General features: G+C 40.7%; 4 protein-coding genes across 4 annotated transcripts in view; 3 read left to right on the plus strand and 1 right to left on the minus strand.

The window, feature by feature from the left end:
• Positions 1 to 463: 463 nt before the first annotated feature.
• Positions 464 to 1695, plus strand: LOC310947422 (uncharacterized protein; the record flags this gene model as incomplete). Its single annotated transcript, XM_083914211.1, has 3 exons — positions 464 to 512; positions 599 to 692; positions 843 to 1695. The coding sequence occupies 3 exons, from the start codon at positions 464 to 466 to the stop codon at positions 1693 to 1695; spliced, it is 996 nt and encodes a 331-aa protein (XP_083770337.1).
• A 573-nt stretch (positions 1696 to 2268) lies between these two features.
• Positions 2269 to 6364, minus strand: LOC310946861 (zona pellucida-like domain-containing protein 1). The gene is made up of 10 exons (XM_083913432.1): positions 6240 to 6364; positions 5846 to 6072; positions 5463 to 5653; positions 5281 to 5353; positions 5097 to 5194; positions 4886 to 4969; positions 4610 to 4781; positions 2798 to 2897; positions 2688 to 2708; positions 2269 to 2578 (listed from the first exon to the last, which is right to left on the minus strand). Exons 1-10 carry the CDS (start codon positions 6331 to 6333, stop codon positions 2421 to 2423), a joined length of 1218 nt encoding a protein of 405 aa, XP_083769558.1. The 5' UTR covers positions 6334 to 6364; the 3' UTR covers positions 2269 to 2420.
• A 4441-nt stretch (positions 6365 to 10805) lies between these two features.
• On the plus strand, positions 10806 to 17108 carry laynb (layilin b). Its single transcript, XM_083914516.1, has 7 exons — positions 10806 to 10992; positions 12390 to 12696; positions 13007 to 13164; positions 13644 to 13688; positions 14317 to 14394; positions 14591 to 14708; positions 15130 to 17108. The coding sequence occupies exons 1-7, from the start codon at positions 10920 to 10922 to the stop codon at positions 15443 to 15445; spliced, it is 1095 nt and encodes a 364-aa protein (XP_083770642.1). The 5' UTR covers positions 10806 to 10919; the 3' UTR covers positions 15446 to 17108.
• Positions 17109 to 18046: 938 nt separating this feature from the next.
• The window catches only part of sik2b (salt-inducible kinase 2b), a 37375-nt gene continuing 31689 nt past the window's right edge, over positions 18047 to 23732 (plus strand). The window contains exons 1-2 of the mRNA XM_083913548.1: positions 18047 to 18406; positions 21872 to 21988. Of these exons, the coding sequence (XP_083769674.1) occupies positions 18269 to 18406; positions 21872 to 21988 (255 nt within the window). The 5' untranslated portion in view covers positions 18047 to 18268. The remainder of the gene's footprint in view (positions 18407 to 21871; positions 21989 to 23732) is intronic.

A 23732-nucleotide genomic window follows, 5' to 3' on the forward strand; every position in this document is an offset into this window, starting at 1 on the left:
GTGTGTGTGTGTGTGTGTGTGTGTGTGTGTGTGTGTGTGTGTGTGTGTGTGTGTGTGTGTGTGTGTGTGTGTGTGTGTGTGTGTGTGTGTGTGTGTGTGTGTGTGTGGTGTGTAGCTCTGTGTGTATGAGGGTTTTGTGTTCTGTCATCATCAGTGTGACCCTCCACGTGTTGACTATTGACACAGGCAAAGTTTGGGCAGCCGCTCTGATAACAAGGACCTTTATAAGTCAGATGAGAGAAGAAGTCACTCTGCAGACCCCTGATCTTCAGGTAAAGGCTAGCCACTTTTTCACATATTGATATTCTTCTTGTCCTCTTTCAAAGCCCAAGAAGGGGATGAATGTAAAATAAATTGTAGATCCTTTATTAATTTGGAAATGTTCAGTATGGAGTCATTTATTTGTTCTAATGTGAAATTCTTATGTTTTTCTTTTCATCTGTCCCTCCACAGAAAGATAAAAATGCATCTAAAAGTTGTGATCTTCGCCCTGTCATTTTTGACAACTTCAGGTATACAATGCTCCTCAAATGCTGTTTAATACCCTTAATTTTGTGATGCTTTTCTTTTTTTTCATGCATGTTTTTCTTGTCTGTAGCATACCCCCTTTATCGTAACACCAGGGAGGCAACCTGGACTGATTCAAAGGCCAACCAGGCTCATGACAAGACAGAACTCACAAAAGATGTTGAGTAAGTGGACTAAACTAAGAACTCTAAACAAGTTAAAGACCTGTGCACCTGTGAACAAATGTGCATCAGTATACTCAAGTCAAGGTAAAGAGAATACATGTCTAAAATAAAAAATCTAATACAGTGCTTTTTCTCTTTTTCTTTGCTCAGTAAAATGTACAAGAGCCACATAGACAGCAGTGACCTTTACAATCCAGATGATCACAGCAAAAACCCTGTGGCAGAAGAGATGAAATACAAACTCAACATGGAGTCGGAGCGTCTGCGTACCCGTCTGCGTCAAGAGCTGGCCGAGCTGCAGGAGAGGTTGTCCCCATCTCCAGCCCACCTCAGCTCCGTCTTGGCTAGCATGAGGGAGCGATTGGCTCCCCTAACCCAGCAGCTCCAGACCTCTGTCGGCAGAAACACCCAAGATCTCTGTGGCCAACTGAGCCTCTATCTGCAGGGCCTGGAGACAGCAGAGGCCCAGACAGAGGCCACTCCAGCTCTGTACCAGGAAGCCTTTCACTGGATAAGCCAAACCCTGGAGCACAGCAGCTCCAAGGTGGCTGACTTCATCAGCGACTTCCATACTAAAACCGTTGGGGTGATCGAACATCTGAAGGAGATCAGTGCCAGTGAGGAAGAGGCAGCCAAGTCAGAGCACTGGAAGGAAATTAGCTCCAGGGTGGGACAGGAAGTAAGTTATCTGAGGGTGGAGGCTAAGAACAGAGTGGGGGCTCTCAAAGCAGAACTTTTGGCTCTCCTAGAAATTGCACGCCCTGCTAAGGCTGAAGTGACAGCCAGTATGGAGCGGTTTTGCCAAAATGCAGCCCTGCAGAGCCAAGTGTTTCAAGCCAGGATGGAGAGGCTGTTTCAGGGGCTGGAAGCGAAACTGGAGGTCCAGGGAGCCTCCAGTCTCTCTCCTTCCTCCTCATCCACACAGCCAGATGGCTATTTGCAGGAGGACTTCTCGCTTAAACTTTCTGCTTTGATCCAAGACATTCTGCACTCAGTGGAATGAAAGGGACAACTGTACTTTCTTATGAAAAACGACCAGTTAACTACTGTTATGGTCCTATTAAAGTGTATCATTTAACTTGTATTCTTGTTCATACATATGGTTCACTGTTTTCCATTGTACCAGCAAAGTAAGTAGCCTGTAAATACATTTTGAGTTCTTGGTTTTGATTGATGTATTTGTTACATTCTAAATGTCAATGAGTGTGAAAATGTCAGTATATGTTTACTGTGCCATGTAACATCAACCACATTTTGATGCCAGCTTGATTATAAACTTGATTTTTAATATGTACAAAACAGACCTGACATACTGTATATACTGCAGATTATAATGTGCTCAAAAATATATCTTTGTAAATATGTATATACGTGTTTTAAGCAATGAGATTCGGTACACTATACCTAAAAACTGCTAAGACTGTCAGTAAGCAGACTTGCAGACTGTTATCTAAGCAAATGTATAATAACATAAAATATTAAAAATGACTCTGTTCTTTAATTTCTTTTTTAGACACAGTTCAGGTTTGACTTCATAACGATAAATGACTGCTGAATGTACAGACAGAAGGGCTGATATAAGGAAGGGATTATAGGTACCAGTGTTTTAGTTTGGTTGCCATGGTTCCATGACAAGAACATTTGATTATTATAGACACATCACAGTATTATCGCATTACAATATAAGGTATGAGGCGACAAGCCAAAGACAAATAGCCAGTTGATTTGTCAGTGAAAGGCACGAGGTAAACCTCCCGCACAGTAAAACTTCTTCAAGGCGTACCAGCCACCCAGAACCAGCAAGGCAGCAGCAGCCGAGCCAAACACTACCCCCACCACAAGGCCCGTCACGTTGACATCCCTCCTCTCTGATGCCACGTCATTACCTGATGCACGCAGGGGGAGAGTAAAGGAGATAGCTTTTTAGGTAGTCGTAACATCTTACAAAATATCAAAGTGTATTTGTAATTGTGAAAGTTATTAAAATATACTCACTGTAGGCTGAATATGGCCTGTCTGTTGTAGTGAAGACAAGAAAGAGGGTCAGAGAAAGAATCAACGTTTCATCATGGTTCACTATAGCAGTGATTTTTGCTCGTTCTTACCTTCTCTGGCAGTGTAAATAGGTCCAACTGAAACAGTGGCAGATTCGCTGCCTTCTTCTCCAAAAGGAGTCACAGATCTTTTTCTTCTCGCATTGCAGGCCTAAAAAACAAACACACACATGCAACTGGGTTTATTTTGATCTAAGATGTGAAACAATTGCTTTTCGATCTACATTTTAAGTTTAAAGGGATAATACATATTGTTCATGCAAGTGGGGTTGAATCAAGTCCCCACCACAGTGACTTCCTGGTTGATCCAATAAGGAAATGGCAAGAATTACAGTTCGCCGGGTGGCCACTAGGGGCAAGTTTCATAGTAAAGCAATTTCTCAGTGACCCCCGTGTTAAACAGACTGTTTTCACAGCATAATTAAACCTATTTAAGGCCTGGCACAAAAAAGATCTAGTCTGTATGTTTAGGTCATATCTCTTTTTTTTTTGTACCAGGCTAGTCTTTATTTCATTAGAGGGTAATATTTCTGAATAATTAGGGGCGCGGCCTCTTGAGTGACAGTTAGCCACTGGCCCTCACTTCGCCTCGAAGGTACATGTCTGCCAGATAGACGTATCTCCCTCCCCCCAACGTCACATTCATGCCCTTTTTGGCATGAGGTGACAAGGCAGAGTCAGACAAGATGGTGACTGCCATAGGCGAACACGATTGGATCAAGTTGAGAGAATGGACCCCGATGTAGAGGCTATTTTTTATACAGTCTATGGGTTGAATGAGGTCTTTATCCATAGTCAGTGTATTACCTACAGTAGATGGCGGTCGCCAGTTTAGAAGAGAAGACAAAAGCTAAGCAATGTAGTGCTGTGCACGGTGACAGCAACTATACATATTTTAGCCACTTTAAAAATTCAGTATCATTTTAAATGTACATCATATTAGAAATATTTTCACTGCTTTACCTTGCCATCAAACAGTTCTGTTTAAGTTTAGACGGGGGAGAACTGAAGCCACTCAATGCTCTTGTCAAAGCCACCAGTCTCTATTGACAAAAACAGTTATTTTACCTCACAGAAAACGGGAGCAGCCTCATTCTGTTAGTGATCAGTAAAATAACTGTTTTTGTCAATGGAGTCTGGTGGCTTTGACAAGGGCACAGAATGGCTTCAGTTCCCTCCATCTAAACTTAAACAGGGCTGTCTGACAGCAAGAAAAAGTGGTGAAAATAGACTGAACATAGCATACATTTGAAATGTTCTTTTAGATGGCTAAAATACATTTAGCTTCTGCCCCCTTCCGTATGCTTAGCTTCACTTCCGGGACTCCTGTCTGCTGGGGGCGTGCCAACCACAATCTAGTGTAGGTAATACACTGACGAGGGATATGTACCTCATACAACCCCACTTCAAAATGTCATTATGATTAAATAGGAAAATAACCCCAAATAAGACACACTGGGCTGCCCTGTTGGCCAGGAGATTTATAATTCACATTGTCCCCTACACAAATCTTTGTTGAGATTGCTTCCTGTCCTTCTCCCTACATTTACTGTTATCTTTGTACACTGTCAGCCATGTAATAAGGCCGTACAATGCCCCAACAATTCTAGCAATCAAAATTATAGGTCGTAAATTGTTGCCGGTTTCAAGTTTATTAAGTCTTTAAATGTTACTTATTGTCTGCTCAACTCTGGGAATAAAAATGTTCTATTTCTATATTTTTAAACAGGTAGGTCATACATGTTGATATATCTATCATTCAAAACTCTGCTCTTGAAATATTGCCACCCTTTTAAAGTTTCTTGAGCATTACTACATCTGATCTTTAAAGCAGAGTAATCTGTACTTGACTTCTTAACTTACATTCAGCAGTTCTTGGCATTTGCTGGGCTCACAGAGTCTCAGTATGCAGTGCAGAAAGATGCTGGACTTTGCTTGGTCACGGTGCTGAACAAAGCGGAAGGCCTCAAAGTCAAACCGGGCATATGTGTAAAGGCCATTGGTTGTCACAGATGTCCTTTGGTCGACTGAACAGCTAGGGGAAAGCAGAAATATTCAGATAGAGTTTATATTTTAAAAAGCGTTGTGGAAGTTGTTGTATTTTCCCCATTGAAGAAGATAATGTTGTGTGTTTCGTACCCGGTGAAGAAGTTGTGCTGCTCACTGTGCGACATGTTGTAAGCAGTGGGAGTGGCAAAGCAGTGATCCAGCAGTACATGGAAACTGAAAAGAAGACAGTAGGCTGTGGAGTTACTGTTTGCTACAAGAAAACACTGTGCTCGCTTTGATTTGAACAATTTTTTTCAAATTCACTATAAGTATCCTCTCACTCAAATGGACTTTTACTTACTTTCCTGTGAGGTTAGTAGCCTTGACCTCCACGTGGATCCTGGTTCGTAGTTCCAGTCCCGTCAAAGGTACATCTAATGGGCCGAAATAGTTAGAGTCCTGCAGAAATAAGACACCAGAGAAAAATAAGTCAGGAGAAATAGCTACAGTGATAGTGTGTCTAAGGAAACTGAATGGCAACTTACATTAAAAAGACTCATTGTCAGTGTATCGATGAAGGTGCCATTGTTATCACTGGTCGCCACAGAAACTGAGGAGCTAACATGGAAAAGAAAAATGACTGTATGTACATGTCACCTTAGAAGAAATGCAGTAGGGTAACAGAAATGTCTCTTTTGCACAATGCAGGCTTGTTTTAGTAACTCACGCCACAATCTGTGTGTTGTTGATCAGGTACTCTAGCGGGTAGCGGCAGGAGAAGTGATAGTAAAGGTCCGTTGAGTAGCTGATCAACCCGTGGTCAGACCTGGGTGTGTCAATGAACCCTGTGATGACAACCGACTGGATAGTTGAGAAGCTGCTGAATGCACCCGTGGGGTCAGGGGCCTCATCCACAATCTGAACGAGACAACAACAAGAGACACTCATCATTATTACATGACCTTCTCCTATTCTTCCACATAACCCTCAATACAATGTGGATCTCAATTCCTGCTGCAGTAAAATCTACCTAGTTTGACTATTATGTCAATATCTACCTAAACATTCAACGTTTTTTACATCCTCGACCTCTACCAGAGACTATCTGACCTGCAGAGACTGGCGGCAGGGGTTGTCCCTACTGTGGTTAACAGGAAGCTGGTAACGGATGATTGGCGGGTTCACACTGGTGTTGATAGAGCCCCGGCACTCTGTAGCATTGTGGTTCCCATTCAGAGCCAGGTCTGTGGTGTTGAAGCCTGCCCACTGAGCCGTGCACAGGTTGATCTCCAGCGTGATTATACTGGCCCCACACTCCACTGTCAAGTCCGAGTTGTCTATGAGGGAGAGAAAAAGATAAACCAAAGATAAACCAAGGAGGAGGTTATTGTTAGATATTTATTAATGTATTATTTTCCATTAATATTATGATGTGCTCTTATTTGTGCAGAAAGCTTATATAAAATGAAACCATCTGGCTCAGTGAAAGTAACAGTTAACCTACCTGGGGTCCTCTCGTACTCAGACGAGCAGTTATAGAGACACAGGGACGGATGCAGGAGCACAGCCAGCAGAGGGAGACAGAGATAAAGAGTCATGCTGTTTGGAGGAGGATCAGTCAGACTGATAAATCCTGTATTTGGATGGAGATATAATGCAAAGGATAAAAAACAACAAAATAACACTAAAAACACATGTTCAGCTGAGAAAAAGTACAATTTAGAAAAAACCACACACAGGTGAAAGTACAACTTTTATCATTTTCAGTATCAAATTGTGTTGCAAATATTGTTTTCCCAAGCTGATACTGATTATATTTTACCTAGAATTTTGCTATTTGAAATCGGGAATAGACCTTACCTTAACTGGTACCTGAGCAGGTATCAGAGAAGTTGTTGTGCAGTGTAGCTTTTATAGTATTTACCATCTTTAAGACACCCAAAACCTTGGAGGTGTGACTCTGAAGCCTTCCCTTCAACTAATTATAGATCCCTCACACGCACGCACACACACACACACACACACACACACACACACACACACACACACACACACACACACACACACACACACACACACACACACACACACACATTTTCTCCACGTTTCTACCGTGACTTCTCGTTTAGACAACAGCAGCTCCTGGCAGGGATCACTGTCAGATCTAAAACCAGGAGATTAATGTGTCAGTGGGATTTGACACAGATCCCCCAGATTAATTTCAACTGCTATCTCAGGTTTCCCTTCATCAAATATGATTATTGAAGGGGAAAGTTATGGTTGTTGGCTGGTTGTCTGGAGGTAAATGAGGCTTAAACCTGGATGCAGTGTACATGTGTATTTATTAGTAAATAAACATGTTGTACTTCAGGTAAATAACTGCATTTTGAAACTATCAAGGTACTAATTGGCAATGATCAGACATCCATCCATTTCATAAACCTTCCACCAAATTCAGGGAACTTTATTAAAAACTTGCAGGTCCTTTATCAGCATACTAAAGTTCAATGTTATTGCCATTACTAACAACATGCAGAATATATTAACTATATATTCTAAGTCTGATTTGAAATAATTTCTTATTAATAACTAAGATGCTGTACAGATAAGTTACAAATAATCAGAATCAACAACTTTTACAGTACTGTATGTCTTCGAAGACTGTCTTGAATAAAGGATTCACATCTTTAGAATGAAACACCTTGAATGCTTGAAAGGTGATCATGCTTGCCACAAGCGATGAAGTCTTCAGCCAACCAGGATTAACCATTGTTAATTTCCTTTGCCTGACAAACCTCTCTTCTATTGTGTCCATAGACTTGCATTGCATGTGGCTATGTCTCTATAGCTATAGGCCACAACTGTTGCTGCTCAACTGAGAAGCCCCATTGTTCCTCAGAAACAGAATGAAAAGGAGCATCAGTGTTTTTGCTAAAGTGCCCATGGTGAGAGAAGACATTTGCTATACTATCCACAGATGCGTCACTCTTTTACAATCTCTTCAGTCCTCGTCTGAGTTGGGGGGATTTTAGCTCCCAGGACACCTGTTTGGAAATGACTCCGGCCATTGTTCTGCACTCTAATCTAATCACATTCTCCATTTCATTTTTGTGTAATCCCTCTGACTGCAGGGTCAGAGATAATGTCTGGATGACTATTTCTGGAAAATAAACCTGCCCATAGGTCGATGGGTCAGGACAAACCCTAAATAACCCAGAAATTAAATAATCACGTAAACTTCTAATAGCACATAGTTCATACAAATCATCACTCTCCAATGAAAATCATGTTAAACAATGAAAACAAGGCCCGGAGCAGGACACAGTTTTGGAAGAAAGAGGATACACTTTTAAGGTGGATGGGACACAGTACAGTACTACTGCTGGTGGTACACACAGTAGAGTAGATCATTTGAGTAGCTAATGACCCCTCAGAGTGTGACCATAGCATAGCGTCACATCATTGACAACTGTATTTCATTATAATGCTTTCATTCTTAAAGCATATACAATCATAATCAAAGTAAGTGTCATTCAATAGTGGAAAAATGGTGGGTTGTTAACTAAAAATACAAAAACAGCACTGTCAATACTACTCCACCAAAAGTTTAAAGAAATTTACTTACAAAGTAGAAGTACTATTAGAAGTATTATTAGCCAAATGTACTTAAAGTATTAATACGTTTACTCATAATGCAGAAAAAGTTCCCCTGCAAGTAATGTACTATTATATATATATATGACTAAATATGATTGTTATTACTGATGCATGGATGTACATGTAGGATTTTATATAAAGATGTCCACTTAAAGAGAGTCACAACATAAATCTTAGGAGTTAAGAGGTGATTAATGGGAGAGAAAAAAAGAAAACATTTAGTTCTGCTACTCAACGTAATAAGTATTTTTTAGAATTTTCTCTAATCTTTACTTTGTGAAATACTGGATCTATATATAATAAAACCACCTGAGATGTGTTGAGGGGGAATGTCTCTTTGGTGGAAGAACCTGAAACAACACAGTCACAACAAGACAGATTTATTTTATCAATGGTCACAGGTCAAAAAGATTGGGAACTGTTGGTTTAATCTTTAATATGAAATCATTATTTTATAATGTTATCAATATATCGTAAAACCAAGTAACCAGTGATTTCAGTTTTAAATGTAATAAAATAACAATATTCCCATCTGAAATGTGGTGTAGAAGAGTAGCATAGAAAAAGGATAAGGCAGAAATATTCAAGTTAAGTGCCATTACCTCAAAATTGTATGTGAATAGATTACTTGAACAAATGCCCTGTCACTGTCAGTGAACAACAACAGATTTATTTCAAAAGTGAATGGGAGTTGCTGCTCGGCCTTATTTCATCAGTAGTTTGGTGTCATCTACTGGCCAAAATAAGACAGGGCTCAGAAAACAACTTGTTCTCTGTGGACTCGTGATTCACCAGCATTGAGGAGTTTAAGCCAAGAGACACATTTTTCCTCCTGAATGAACAGCACAGTGACGGTCATTGTTTAGCCTATTTGCTTCTCAGAAAAACAAGACATCACCCATCCACTGAAGTAACAAAAGGAAGTACAAATAATTTGGAATCAACAAAGACACAGAAATAAAGTCCTCTACAGTAAATATAAAGTCATGTTTTGTTTTACACAACCAAGGCTGGACAAAGTGGGCAACTGATCCAGGAGCCCGTCTGCATCCCCTGCCTTTCACTACCCACAAAATAAACACTTGGAATACACACAAATTACTGCACATTACGTTTCGTAGTTGAATGTAGGAAAAGTGAATGAGAACAGCCTAACTTATGAGACATTAGCGAGCATGGGAAAGGCTTTCATATATTTAGATCTTAATGTACTAAGCCCTTATGCACTTTGAAAATGTATTTATTTAATTTTTTAGGGTTTATGACTACAAAATCATCTTGAAACACAGTTCACAGTAGATGATGTACACCACTTCTATGTGGCATCTACTGTTGACCTGCTGTCTCCCCCCTGAACACCCCCCCCCCCCCCCCCGCTCAAGGGAGGCGGGTTAAGGGGTACTCCTTACTTACTTACTTCCACAACAGCAATATAGTGCCGCCTGCTACTGACGACAACAACAACAACAACAACAACTATAACTAAAGCAGGCCACTATCTAACCTTTCTGCCTTTCTGTTGCGTAACTCATACGACTGCTCCAGACTTTCACAATCAATCATATTCTGGAAATTAGGTTCCAATGTCAGGAAACCAAACCAAAGCAAAAAAAACAGGAAGTATTATTTTGGAGGAAAAAAACATCCTTTCCTCTTCCTCCTCTGCATGCTTTCCTGTTCAAATCTCCTTCTTTATCTCTTTTTCAGTCCCTGTCTCACTGTTTGTCCTCGCTGTGACTCTCGTAGTGTTCGCAGTGAGTCAGCTTCCTTTTAAACATTTACAGTGGCTTTTTTTTTGTTAATCACCAGCCACATTAGACATACAGTACACTCGATAAACTGAACACACTGAATCACATCACAGGAGGCCGACATGTACCAGACAAAGAAAAAGGAAACACTGAGTTGTACTTTTAACACGTAGGATTTGAGTTTTTGAAGTCAACCTTGTTTCTGTATCCCCACCTTTTCTCCTCTGAGCTGTTTCCACACGCAGTACTTAATCATCAGTGTGTGTGTGTGTGTGTGTGTGTGTGTGTGTGTGTGTGTGTGTGTGTGTGTGTGTGTGTGTGTGTGTGTGTGGTGGAAAGACAATGAGAGATACTCATTCCCTATTTTAATACATGAAGCATGATGTTTGCACAAAGAACTCCATTCATCCCATTATAATGACATTAGGCTGTATGTGGAATGGCACTTTTTACTAATTCGGTTACAGACACAGGTTGCACAAATGCATACCTCAGTGTTTTTAGTTTACATCTAGAGGGAAAGAGTTCACTGAAAAGCAACAATAGTGTGCCTTCTGTTTTTCAAAGCAAAATCTTGGACTATCTCACTTGATGCCCCCCCCTCTCAGCAGACGCCATATGCACGCCTCCAACAGTCGACCCACTTTTGACTGGACAAACTGTGCCGCTGCTATCATTAGTCTGTTTATCACAGGATTTAAAGTGCAATCAAAACAAAGTCGTTTACACTTGGTTTTGAGACTAATCGTGGAACTCACTCGGGTGAACATGTAGAAATGGATCTTATGAAGCTGTTTGGCACTGTTATCGCCGTTCTGTTCCACCCTGGATCCGCGTCCAAAATAAATGGTAAGCATTTCACTTCGGAAGAACGAGAGCTCCCTTTTCTTTTTTAAACTCAACTGAAACTGTGTAGCTCATTATTTTGTACTTTATTCCAAGTAAGGTAAGACTTCGACTTTTTTTTTTTTTTTTACCGATAAAGTTGTTTATAAATGAACGCTGCTGTGCATTTTGACCCTTTGTATGTTCGTGGTGAACCAGAACCACCGTAAAGAAGCCTAAAGCCTATACTGTCATGTGCGGTCTAATGATAAACAGGCTGCAGTCACACAGCAGCACGTGATGTGGTGGGAAATGGACATCAACAGGGTGTTTGCGTTCATGATCTGATGTCAGGGGGTCGCGGTTTCTAACTTTAATGCTTTAGTCCTACAAATGGGCTACAAACACATAAATTATACTGCTATTATAAGAGTAACAGCAGCATTTAGGTCCCACACTATCATGCAACAGTCCCAAATCTATAGCCATACTGTTCTTTTAGCCTAGAAGAAAAGAAAGACATGATAGAAGTAATATTTCAGATTTCTTTTGTTTGTTTAATAATATTATATGTATATGTGCTTTTAAAAATATAGATTACAGCTGATATTAAAATATAGGTATTATTAGTTCCTCGAATAAAATGAATTAGCCTACATAAATTAAATATACATGAATTAATCAAACGAATAATATATACAGATGTCTGAGATATTTGTCATTATTTATGTTTACTATAATTATTATTTGGGAAAATATATTAGCATTTTTTAATGATAATTTCTGTAAATGGAAAATCACTTCTCTCACATCATAAGCTCACATGCTTTTTAATCCTAGATACTCGAGCGCACAGTACTTTGTATTAATGGTCACACGCACTAAACGTGTTGGTAACCACAAGTTTAATCGATTGTCTTTCTGATTATTATCTGGTATCTTTGGGAAAAAATACTTATAAATGATGTGCCATCAGTTTCTTTAGACAATCAAGATCCGTTGTCTAAGGCCAATTAAAAGATTTTGTTCAATAATTAAGCGTCTCATTGTGCCACCTCAGCCATCCACTGCATTTCAGATGTGTTCAGACTCACATAGGCCTATTTAAAATCTGTCACAGTGCACCACAGCATTAACAATACTTTGATTGGCATAAGACCAATCTAGAAAAAACAAACATCTTTTTTAGGCCCTTAAAAAATTGGTTTTACACTGTAATTTCATGACCGTATGGTTTACCATATCCACGTTGCAGGAACATGTGGGAAGACTTTGACAAAACATTCTGATTCCCAATTTGTCCATGATGCTGTAGGTTATTTATAATGTTCCTGCAACATGAGTGCCACAGGAGATCTTCAGAAAACCCTAAAAACCCTTTATCATTTTGTTATCTCCCTGATGCTTACTTTGCTGTCCAGGCCAAAGGATCTGTCGGCGCGGGACAGAGCGGCCATGCTACAAGGTGTCCTACGTCCAGGACAGCAGACGAAGGCTGACCTTTGAGGATGCCAGGCTGGCCTGCAGGTCGGATGGAGGCGACTTGCTCAGCATTGAAACAGAAAGCGAGCAGCGACTGATGGAGAGGTTCATACAGCAGCTGCAGGCTGGAGATGGAGACTTCTGGATCGGGCTTCGTCGCAGCCCACAGCGCCACAGGGCAGGGACCACAAACCCAGGGTGTCCCTCACAGTACTATTGGCTGGATGGAAGCAAGGCCAAGTTCAGGTCTTTCTCATTTTGTTATTATTTCATTCTTTATGTATGAATGTTTCAGTGGAAATAGTATGAGGGATCTCAAGGGACACAGCACACTGAAAAAGGAAGTATCCGTGGAAAAAGGTTGTAGTCAGTTGTGACTTAGAAAATATTGTTGGATTAAACAGTGCGTGTGTGGGAGTGTTGGAATATCTACAGTCCTTTGCAAGAATTTGGGAATGAGAAATTCAGATATAAAGTAAAACTGTGCATGCAATAATGTAAATTGTCCAATTAAAATGCAATACCAGTCTAAACTTGTGCATCTTATTTGCTGTAGGAACTGGCATTGGGATGAGCCATCGTGTGGTGTTGAAATGTGCGTGGTTCTGTACCACCAGCCCTCTGCACCTCCCGACGAAGAAGGTCATTTCCTGTTCCAATGGAACGATGACAACTGCAACTCCAAGAACAACTTTGTCTGCAAATACCCAGAAGGTGAGCCAGTAAATCACAGACACTGTGCTGTTGTATCTGACTGTGCAAGGATGTGAATTATTCACATTTGGTACTTTTATCCGCTTCTTGAATCCACAAAATCTGAATTTTAATCTTCCAAAAAGAACATTACTAAAATAGAGGCACTGCTGTCAACTGTTTTAATGTTGTTCAGATACAAAGCCTTTGTGTTATTATTACAGTACAGTACAGTACAGACCTACGGGCAGACAGAATTGCATGGTGAAAGCGAGGATTATAGAAAACCAATCCAAGCGCCGGTGGTGTCATTTTTCTATGGCCAAAAGCACTGTGCAATCGACATTCACTTCTGTTCCGTTGTGAAATAGTTCTTGAATGCGACCTCTAAGCATTTTAATCTTTTTTATGAACTGCGTGAAGTAGAATTGATTAAATACTTTTATAAGGATTGAATGGCTGAGTGATGTTAGCTTACTTCTTTCTCTTGTCTTTTGCAGAAAAAGTACCAGTATTTACTGAGGAAGGGAACACAGCACATGCAGGTACAGCATGTACTTGACTACCCAACACATACTGTCCTTGTATGCATGATGTTTCTGTGGGATATAGATAACCAGTGACTGCAGGTGTGTTTATAGACTAAACCTTCACATCTCTGCTCTTCATCACTTACTTTTAATGTCAACTTACTTAAGGCCTCTAATGGTCAAAATAGATTTGGGTTGTTTACTGTTTACTCTCAGCTGGAGGTCACATGTAGTATATTGTACAGTAAAGAACAGAGCAGTGCAATATAGGCTATTTATGATGCAATCAGCATAGTAGCAAATACACTTCTGTTTCCATTAAGGATGTGAATCAACACATATACAACAGATGTATAATATACATTGTGACAAAATGTATACAAAACTTTAAATACTGTAGGCTACTTAACCCTCTTGCTACTTCTCTATGTGCATAGAGATGCATGTGGTCACATCATTTAACAACACAAACATTTTGACGGGGAAGGTCATGCAATTAGCCACAATACATGGGTTTTCGTTATTCATTCTTGCACGTTTTGTTTATTGTTTATTTTGGTAGAAATGAGTTGTAGAAATCTGCGTAAACAATGTCACGTGTCATATCTTTGCTGATGTTAAAACATTTTTCTGATTGCTCCAGTTCCATCTCTGAGACCAAACATATTCTCAACCACAGAAAGTGATGAGAGGATAAAAATAGGACTACCTGAGTCATCAGGTAAGAAAAGAAAATATATATTTTTAGTTAAATTATATTTTATTATTGATACTTTGAGTTGAACCTCTTCATGTTTTCAGGGTAACTACTAAAATAATAATGTTTTAAGTAGAATTATGACTATTTAAGGATAAAGGTCAATGTTTTAAAGTCATCTTAAAATAAGTTACACCAAGTGATATTCTTTCTTTTGCAGTGTCTCTGTCAGACAACACCCTGTATGTTTCCTACATCCTTTATGCAACTATTCCCGCTCTGCTGCTGCTGCTGTTTGCAGCTGTTGGGTTCTTCTGCTACAAACATCATGCTAAGAGGTAAACGCAGAAATATAAGTATAAGTTATACTAAAAAAACAATAGTATGTATCTATGTGTTGTACGTCAAATATAATCGTTGTGTTTCCAGATGCATGAGTAATAAAATGACATATGAAGACGTATTTAGATGCGATAATGTCCTGTATCTATAAATGTGGCAACAATTCAGCTCTTCTCCAAATATTTACTCAGTTTTGGCCAATGTGAGCACGCATTTAGTATATACTGTATACCTATGGACTACACCCTGTATCTGTGGTCTTGGGACATGAAGGGGAAATGTGTTATCTCACATTATGTTGCCTGTAAATGTATGCATGTAAACACACACATGTATATATATATATACTGTATATATATATATCAAATATGTGATGATCTCATTACTGTCTTTTAATATAATTAATTTCATGTTCAGGAGGAAGACAGAAACAGAAAGCTACCACAGCAGATCAAAACCATGGATGTCAACAACAGCTTCACCTTATGCCGTCCAAGGACCATACGCCTTTAGTGACATTACCAAACTGCCTCACTCTGCTCTGGACAGCAGCGTGCCGGCAGACATCCTGACTAAGTACTCCTGTGCTCCTACCCAGGACTCCCGGTGTGACGATTATGAGAATGTGTCATGCGCTGACAGGGAGATCGGCTTTGTGACCAATGACATCTATGAAACCTGCAGAGCTCAGGGCCGGCAGACTGGATGGGTGGAAAATGAGATCTATGGATAACACTGTTGATGCCTATTTGGTCTCTGTGAGTGTCTGTCAACTGCATACCAGCTATCGAATATGACACAGCTAGACAGAGGAACACATTGTTCTCCATCCTTTTCTTCCTGCACACTCTACTGGTTTCTTGTGTGGTACAAGAAACCTGGACTTTGCCTATTTGAACATAGGTATATCCCCTGTATGTATCTCCACTGTTGAATCCAGAGCATTCGAAGCTGCAAGTCATATGAATGCTTAAAGCAGAGTTTCCCAAAGTTTGGTCACCTGGGACTCCATATTTAAGGCCCAAAATTCCCAGAACCCCCCCAATAGAGTTCCCAAATTGTCGATAAAAAATGTGAATCTGATTACAGCCTACCTTTAGATTCAGGACATTATTATATATTATTTTCAAAATGCTAATATATTTTAAATCGTTTTAATAAATGAAAGGCTGTCGCCATGCTAGCACCTCTGGGAGGCTGGACTTAGGCACAATGCTGCTTTTAAGCTGAATGCTTAATGTTTACCATGATCATCGTCATAGTTGTGTTTGTGTTAGCTAACATTTGCTACAGTAATTAGCACCAAAGACCATATACAGCTGAAGCTGAGGGAAATGTCATTAGTTCTGCAGATATTTAGTTATAAACAAAAGTATTTAATAGATCAAAAGTTAGGGGATCCAATTCAAATGTCAACCTCACGGTGGCGCTGTAACGTTGAGATACATCATGTGAAAAAACTGACAAATTATGTAACTTCTAAGCAGCACAAAGACTTTGGTTTCACAGAGGCATTAATGAACTAAAAAAAGCATTACTGAGTATGGGCAGGTTAGCAGTGCTGCTATATTTGGCATGGTGGATTGTTCATTTAACCCTGGGAATAAGTGCAAGTTTTGAGGACTCACGCAAGGTTACTCATCTTGTAAAATCTTGCTCGGCCTTCACTAGATATTATGAGACACTAGGACAAAAAGATCCTGTTGTCTCTCTATGGCGTTGGAATTGCCCTGTTCAAGGACCATTCTGACCCTCTCTCTAAACCTGAAGAGTAGAGTGTCAGCCGAGTGTAAGGCTTCCTGTTTGGACTCTGATGTCAGGGAACAGGACAGTACATGCGGAAACACTGATGACAGAACTCTGCTGACCCCAGTAAACCTCAAAGCTGTGGGCTTTCCCTGACTCCACCTGACTGTGTGGGAAACTCAACCCTTCCACTGATCTGACAGTACAGAGACTTTTTTTTTAGGAGTGACCCTTTTTGAGTATGGATTCATTCATCAGTGTTTGCTTGTAAAAGCTTATGCTTGCCTTGTAAATTTGTAAAATAATCATGGATATATATTACTGAAAACACATGCCTGTGTTATTTGTGCGTGGGCCGCTAGGTCTGTGTCTTGACTTGGAAAGATGTAGCAAGCCCAGAAAGGAGAGGCTGAGTGTGTTCTTGGAGAATGTTAGACAGGAAATGCCAAAAGCACATCTGGAACTCTTACATTCAGGAAGTCTATGCGTGACAGCAGAGGCCTTCGGAGCGCCGCTCTGCCTGCCCACTTAGTAATCCACTGCTCTGTGTTAGACTGTCACCGCATGAGCTGAAGAGAACAACTGCTGGGTGTGAATGTGTGCTGAATCTCAAACATGACATGATCTTTGGGTGTCAAATAAAGTTTGCTTACAAGGTGTTGCGTTTACACTTCTTATTTAATAATAACATTTGTATAGTCAAATGTGTGTTTTGTATTAGTGTGTTGGGTAGTGTCTGTGTGACGTGTGTGAACGTAAAACGCCTGTAAAAATACCACTGTACACTGAGACAGTATGAGAAGCCTTGCTTCAATTTTCTATTTTTTCCAACAGATGGCGCTGTTATGTAACTGACCAAAGTGTCTTTGTTGCTGATAAAATGTCTAGTTTCACATGAGGTCCTGCCATGTTTCATTATATAATGTTATATGCTATAATAGAATATATGGGATGTGTAATGGTAATTGCACAATCCTCCGTTAAAGGCTGACTAAAAGAATGCTGGGATTTATTTTATCTTTTAAATGTTAAATCCTTGCATATTTGTTTGAATTGTTTTTTTTCATTCATTCTTGCAGAGCACGTTATTGTGAGCAAGTAAAAAAAAATGCATGTTCATGCTGATTCAGAATTAATTTCACCCTCTTCCTCTGCGTGCTTCACTCACAGACGACTTTAACAAAAAGGCTTATGGAACACCTGCAGGGCAAAACTTCAAAGTTACCTATGCGTGCAATCCGGTGCAATCAAGAAGGCCAGGCAAGCAAACAGATTTCAGAATAGCAATTTTACCGGTTGACGTAAGAGGTGGGTCTGGTTGTCTTGGCAACCAATTGGCACTGAAGTGTGGAGCGGCCTCGTGGCCCCGCCCCCTGTACAAATACCCCTATGGCTTTGACGTCAATATACGTCAACCAGAGAACATGATGCCTCTTTGCAAGTCAACTCGTGTGCTCTGTTGCTGATAGAGGCACCTCGAGCTGAAATATTATAGCTCTATTGTATTGGAGAACGTGGTGTGACAGCCCCCGGGTTCAGCAAATGGCCTGCTTCGTATCGCCGCACTGACGGGGAGAGTGTCGCCACATTGGCTTTCAAAGCTGGCAGGGCGACACAGAAATCAACTTTGTCTATTTTTAATGGACACGCTTCGAGGAGCAGCAGCGGCGGCGGCGGCGGCGGCCAGTTTGTTTTCCTTTCGTCTTTATCTGTAGCTGCTCGAGCAAGCCCCGCGTGAGCCCCCCGTGTGTCCCCTCTTGCTCGTCTGGCTACCTCCTACTCTTCCACAAACAATCCCATTTAGAACAGCATGGTCATGGCTGACACTGTCCAGAAACCGCTGATCCGGGGTCCGGTCCGAGTGGGCTTCTACGACATCGAGCGCACTTTAGGAAAGGGCAATTTCGCTGTCGTGAAGCTGGCTCGACACCGCATAACCAAGACCGAGGTGAGTGTGTCGGTGAAACTACTTAGCCTAGGAAGCTAACTTAGGCTACTGTTTCGCTGAGTTACATAACTTTTTTATGCACTAGTTGACACCTCAGATATTCACGGCAGATGCCGAAATGCTGTCCACATCGTGCACTAAATAGAAACTTGGATCAGGTAACTGTGCAGTCCACTTGGCTGCTCCAGCGCGAGCAACAGCTGATGTTTGAATACCTGCAGGTTACAGGGAGCTGCACTCACTGCACGTTCACCCCCTCAGCCAACATCACTGCCAGTAAGAGGTCTGACCGCCGGTGCTGCTGGGAAACACAACTGTAAACATGCATGCTCCTGCGCCATACCAGCATCATACTGTACACCTGCACACATTTTTGGTAATGACCCCAGACTGACAGTGTACCAACTCAATAGTCTGTCTGCTGTAAACATCAGGGAGTATCTGGGGCATGCAGCATGGGTCGGTGGTCCTATTATATAATCCACATAATTATGTGATTTAGTGGTTTCTTGTGCCAGCATTGCCACAAGCTTTGTGAAGAGCAGGATATGCCAGCCAGAGCTCTGTAATTGGAAAGTATTACAGAGCTCTTCCAAAGTATTGGAAGTAGTTGTGCACGCATACATGGAGACAGCAATCCACTGACACTGCTGCTCTTGGTGTCTTCACTTAGTTTGGAGAGGGTCTGATGCACTTTAGTCTGACTATAGCTTTATATCAGTTCTCTACAGAGATGCCTTTCTTGACCAGTGCCGCTGAGTGCCATGCCTTTCTATTGTAACGACCGAGACACGGAGAGTGTCCAGTCTGTGTGAAAGAAGACAGAGGGAGTGATAGAAAAAGACTCTGGAAGACTTATGAAAACACGGTTGCACATCTTTGATCTTTGACCTCACAGAGTTTCCAACTGTTTGTCGTTGAACGTGAGCAATCGCGCTGTCCAGAAAAACAAAGATTTACACCATCCAGACGTGGCCCTGGGTAGGTTTAATGAATAACAAGGCAAGAACATGGCTCTTAAGACTCTTATCGTGTTAATCTGGTTAGTAAAGCCTGTGAAGTGGCGCAGCATTAGTCTAGCCAGGTAATCTGCAACCCTGTAACACTAAGAGCTATGTGAATGCAGTTTTAATGCAGGTTTTAAATGCACTACACTACACCAGGTGATTTCACTAAGTGGCCGCAGTTCCAACTCAGTCGGTGTGATATTTGGGTTGGATGAAAACATGCATGTTGTCGCTGGTTTTCAGGCCACTGGTAGTTTGGTAGAGGTCACTTGGCGCTTGGTTGCTACAGAGAGCCACTGCAGCTGCTTGGCTCGGCCAGGCCCATGGCTAGAGCCAGGCTGTTTGTTGAAGTGGCCAAGGTCAGTGAGAGAGGTAGGCATATTCCTAGATAGTGTGTGAGTGTGTGTGGTTTAAAACCTACTTTTTTCTACTCATGGCTCCTGCATGTTATACTGACCCATTCATCCAGTTATATACATAATGTAGGTTGTGGGTTCATATAGTGCTGTCCCATTCCCATGTGGTCCTGACTGTCAGCTCCGCGGGTCGTACATTTATCCATCTCTGATCACAGCATTGTCCTGCCTTTCTGCGATCATTAGTTAATGTATGAGCTAAAGTCCCCTGGAACTCATTGTCCTCAAATGACCTTGCGCCAGTAGAGTACAGAATAAGTCTTCTATTGTGTGTGTGCATGCGTGTGTTAGTTAGTATTGTTGACAATGTAATCAGTTGGCTCAGATCTTTTCATGCAAAGTACCCTGTTATCCCGGTATTAGGCTAGTCATTTTAAATGTATACCCCAGAGGTCTCGACTTATAGCTGGAGTGCCATTAAAAGATTTAGATTTCTTCATAGGATTTGACACCAAATTGCATACCTGTCTGTACTGTGGGTAGGGGGATAATAATGTGAACCTTAAACCTATTGAAACACCTATTACTGCACGCTGTGAATGCTAATTATAAATATGCTAAATAGGATCAAACTGGGTGTGAGTAGGATGAAGATGTCAGACCTCATACCGGCTCAAACATAAGGCTTTGACTGTTTCTATGATACCACTGCGTTGACACATCAGATGCAAAAAAAAAATCCAGGGTCATCTAGCAGAAAACGTTGGCCCTGTCCAGTGGGGCATCAGCTGGAAACGCACCGTGGTTGTCAGTCAAATTCGCCCTTTCACATTCCTGCTTTGCACTGAATATGAACCGAGTAATTCAAGTCAAGATAGGGGATAAGATGATCGTCACTGTGTCCTGTGTCAGAGACAATATCATTAAGTGCCGTGCAGTGATAAACCTTCAAACTCATGGATTTATTACTTAAACCTTCCTCCCTGGATTCTGTTTCATTATGTCACCTAGGGCTGCAGTTAACAACTATAGTAATAAAAAAAAAACAAGTTGACAAATTCAGATAGGTTGTTTTGTCCGACCAATGGTCTAAAAGCCAAATATATTCAGTTTAAACCCATACATATTATACACTCACCTTTTTGGTTTTTCAACAGAAATTATCGTCGTTATTTCTTATTATCGTTGCTGTCAAACATATTTTGTTATGAGTTAACCCTCACTTATTTTCTGCATTTTGCGTATTTGAAATCTCTATAAATGTGTGATTTTTAGGAGGATTCAAAAAAGCCCTCTGGGTTTTTTCCTCCTCCTGCACTGTTTATTATTCGTCATTTTTGTCATTTCTGTGTATGTTTTTAAACTGAAACGGTTGACCAATAATCCAAAAAGCTGCAGATACCTTTTCTTTTAATCAACTAATCAATTAAACGACTAATCGTTTCAGAAAGTCTCAACGGCACCTGAAACAACACAGCCCCTTACATTTCTCTTGATGCTTTCCTGTTGTCCGCATGAACGCTCAGTAAGAGTTTTCTAACTCACTGTAAAAAGGATGTGATTGCTGAGAGGGGAGCTGGGGTCCTTTGTTGTTTACTCCTCCAGTTTGGCCCACGAACACCTGGAAACACTTCAGATTACACTGATGAAATGTTGTTTATGAGACAGTTTCAAGGGGCGATGTTAATATTGCCTTGTTACCCACCAGACATCATTAATCAATGCCAAGCATGTTGAATTTTTGAGTGTGCGATTTACACATGTACGTGTCATTGTGGGTGTGAGTGTATATCCAATGAGGCCCGTGTTTGCCTCTGCTGTACCTTAATGTGATATTTCATCTCGGTTCAGATTTTGAGAGTGTTTAGAAAGGTTTCAGCACGAGCTGTATTGAAGTATTTATCTTGTCTCAGAAGCAGTACTCTGGAAAGAACACACTGTCTCCTTTGGCTTCTTGGAGAATATTAATTTGCTGTCTCTTCTGGTGTGTATGCGAGTCTGGGGCGTTTCTTATTGCCCATCAAATCTGATGAGCTCTAACGAGGATTCTATTGTATGCTATTGAGAATAAAATCACTGATTACAGTTGTATCGTTCTGCAGGTGGCCATTAAGATCATCGATAAGACCCAACTTGATGCTGTCAATCTGGAGAAGATCTACAGAGAAGTTCAGATCATGAAGATGCTTGACCACCCTCACATTATTAAGCTGTACCAGGTGGGTCTTTAGCTTCAGTACCTGGTAAAGATACAAGATGTGGACAAAATGAATGTTTTCAGGTGTGCTGCCTTCCTCTTTCTGGATTCACTGACTCACTCCAGACTACAGTACATCATGATTTTATTTGAGCGGTGTGTATTTTTGGTCTGTAATGGGTATATCTTTATACAGTTGTTACTTTCCTATGTGATGCTGTGTCAGCCAAAAGATTTTCAGGGGATTCATTTCCGTCTTGTGTGCTTCGATCTAACTTTTTCTTGGACCTATCCCGTCTTAACTCCCTGCAGTCTCACTGTCCATGTGGCAGTGATGTTGGAAGAATGTCAACATACTTCAAATGTTTACTCCAGTTAGTGTAAACACTCACACACAACTTTAGTTGACACCATTGACACTCACAAAAAATTAACTTCTACCCTCATGCTAACTGAGGACTCACATTTCCATGGTCACCATCAGTGATGCCTGCTGACCAGTGGTAAGAAACTATTTTAAAAAAAAGAGAAGAAAACCTGGTTTGTAATTGGTAGTTTCTAACATTGTTGTGAAGGGAAAAGAGTTTTTAGAGTGTGGCCCTTTGGGAGTATACAGCAGTAAGAACATTGTCAGTGCTATTTAGTTTGAAAAAACATTTAATTTGCCCAGAATTCATTGAAAAGGAGCTCAAATTTAGACAGATTTAATGAGACAGGTTTGTTCAACAGAGTTAGATCCAAGCCAGTCTATCTTTGTGAAACCAAAGGTCAAAGAAAGCCCCTCGGCCGGGGCGATAATGTATGTAACATGCATTGCAGTGGGAACCCAATTTGGCATAATAGCATGTGTGCCTCTAGCCAATCTGCTAACAAATCAGTTTCATGGAGCAGAATTCCCCACCGCTTTTGCTTGTTGATCTTCTCTCCTGGTTCTTTAGCAGTCAGGGTGTTGAAGTGCAGGACCAATCCAGGTCATTTTCTAATGCATTAGCAAACAACTGCTGCCTAGCAGAACCTGCCACCCCTGGATAGTTTAAGATATGAGAGCATAGTTAATGACTGACTGACATTCAGCACTTTGTGCAGCTGTGTGTGCACCGTGTGAAGGTGCTACTGGTATGATTGAAACTAAGTAATGTTAGTTTTTGAAGATTATATAAATTAAATGTGTTTTTTTTTTTTTTTGTACTGGAACATTAGATCTAACCTGTACTGCAGCATCTCTATTAACTCTTTACACTGCGTTTTAAAATCCGACGTGAATGTATTTCACATCCACACTTTTATTTGACAGCACTACTTTGTCAGCTTACTTAAACATTTAAGTTATATAAATTGATATATCATTTTGGGCAGATTGAATGAATTGATTGTTAAAAACAATTATTAACTCTCGTCAGTGCCCCTGACCTTATTGGACCTTCAAAAAGTATTTATTTGAATAAGGGGACACAGTGTCAGTTTTTACTTGCACAATGATTTCGCTAAAAAAAGACTCAAAGAGAAAGTGATCTGCAGTTGCCTTGAATATATCTGCTGTACATTTTTAAAGAAGGTATAGTATCTAATGTGTGTTGAACTTAAAGGTTCTCTTCTTGTAGGTGTACAACTACCAAATCAATGCTGCACCATGAGCAGTGCCCTTTGGTGTTTCTCTGCCCACAGTGCATTGAAGCTCATGGGAGTTCCATGCAGATGAATAAATGCAAAGCAAGTTTTTTCATATTTTATGAAAAGTGACTCTTTGTCACATGTTGAGAAAAGTT

This window comes from Echiichthys vipera (genome assembly GCF_963691815.1).
Source record: "Echiichthys vipera genome assembly, chromosome: 5".
Taxonomy (NCBI): domain Eukaryota; kingdom Metazoa; phylum Chordata; class Actinopteri; order Perciformes; family Trachinidae; genus Echiichthys; species Echiichthys vipera.

Excerpts from the sequence above, each read along its gene's own strand:
- LOC310946861 (XM_083913432.1), bottom strand. The coding sequence starts at position 6,333 with ATGACTCTTTATCTCTGTCTCCCTCTGCTGGCTGTGCTCCTGCATCCG. Across the intron at positions 6,073-6,239 it reads TGAGTACGAGAGGACCCCAG|ACAACTCGGACTTGACAGTG; the intron begins GTAGGTTAACTG and ends TCTCCCTCATAG. Across the intron at positions 2,709-2,797 it reads TATTTACACTGCCAGAGAAG|ACAGGCCATATTCAGCCTAC; the intron begins GTAAGAACGAGC and ends TCACTACAACAG.
- laynb (XM_083914516.1), top strand. The coding sequence starts at position 10,920 with ATGGATCTTATGAAGCTGTTTGGCACTGTTATCGCCGTTCTGTTCCAC. Across the intron at positions 13,165-13,643 it reads TGTCTGCAAATACCCAGAAG|AAAAAGTACCAGTATTTACT; the intron begins GTGAGCCAGTAA and ends TGTCTTTTGCAG. Across the intron at positions 14,395-14,590 it reads AGGACTACCTGAGTCATCAG|TGTCTCTGTCAGACAACACC; the intron begins GTAAGAAAAGAA and ends TTTCTTTTGCAG.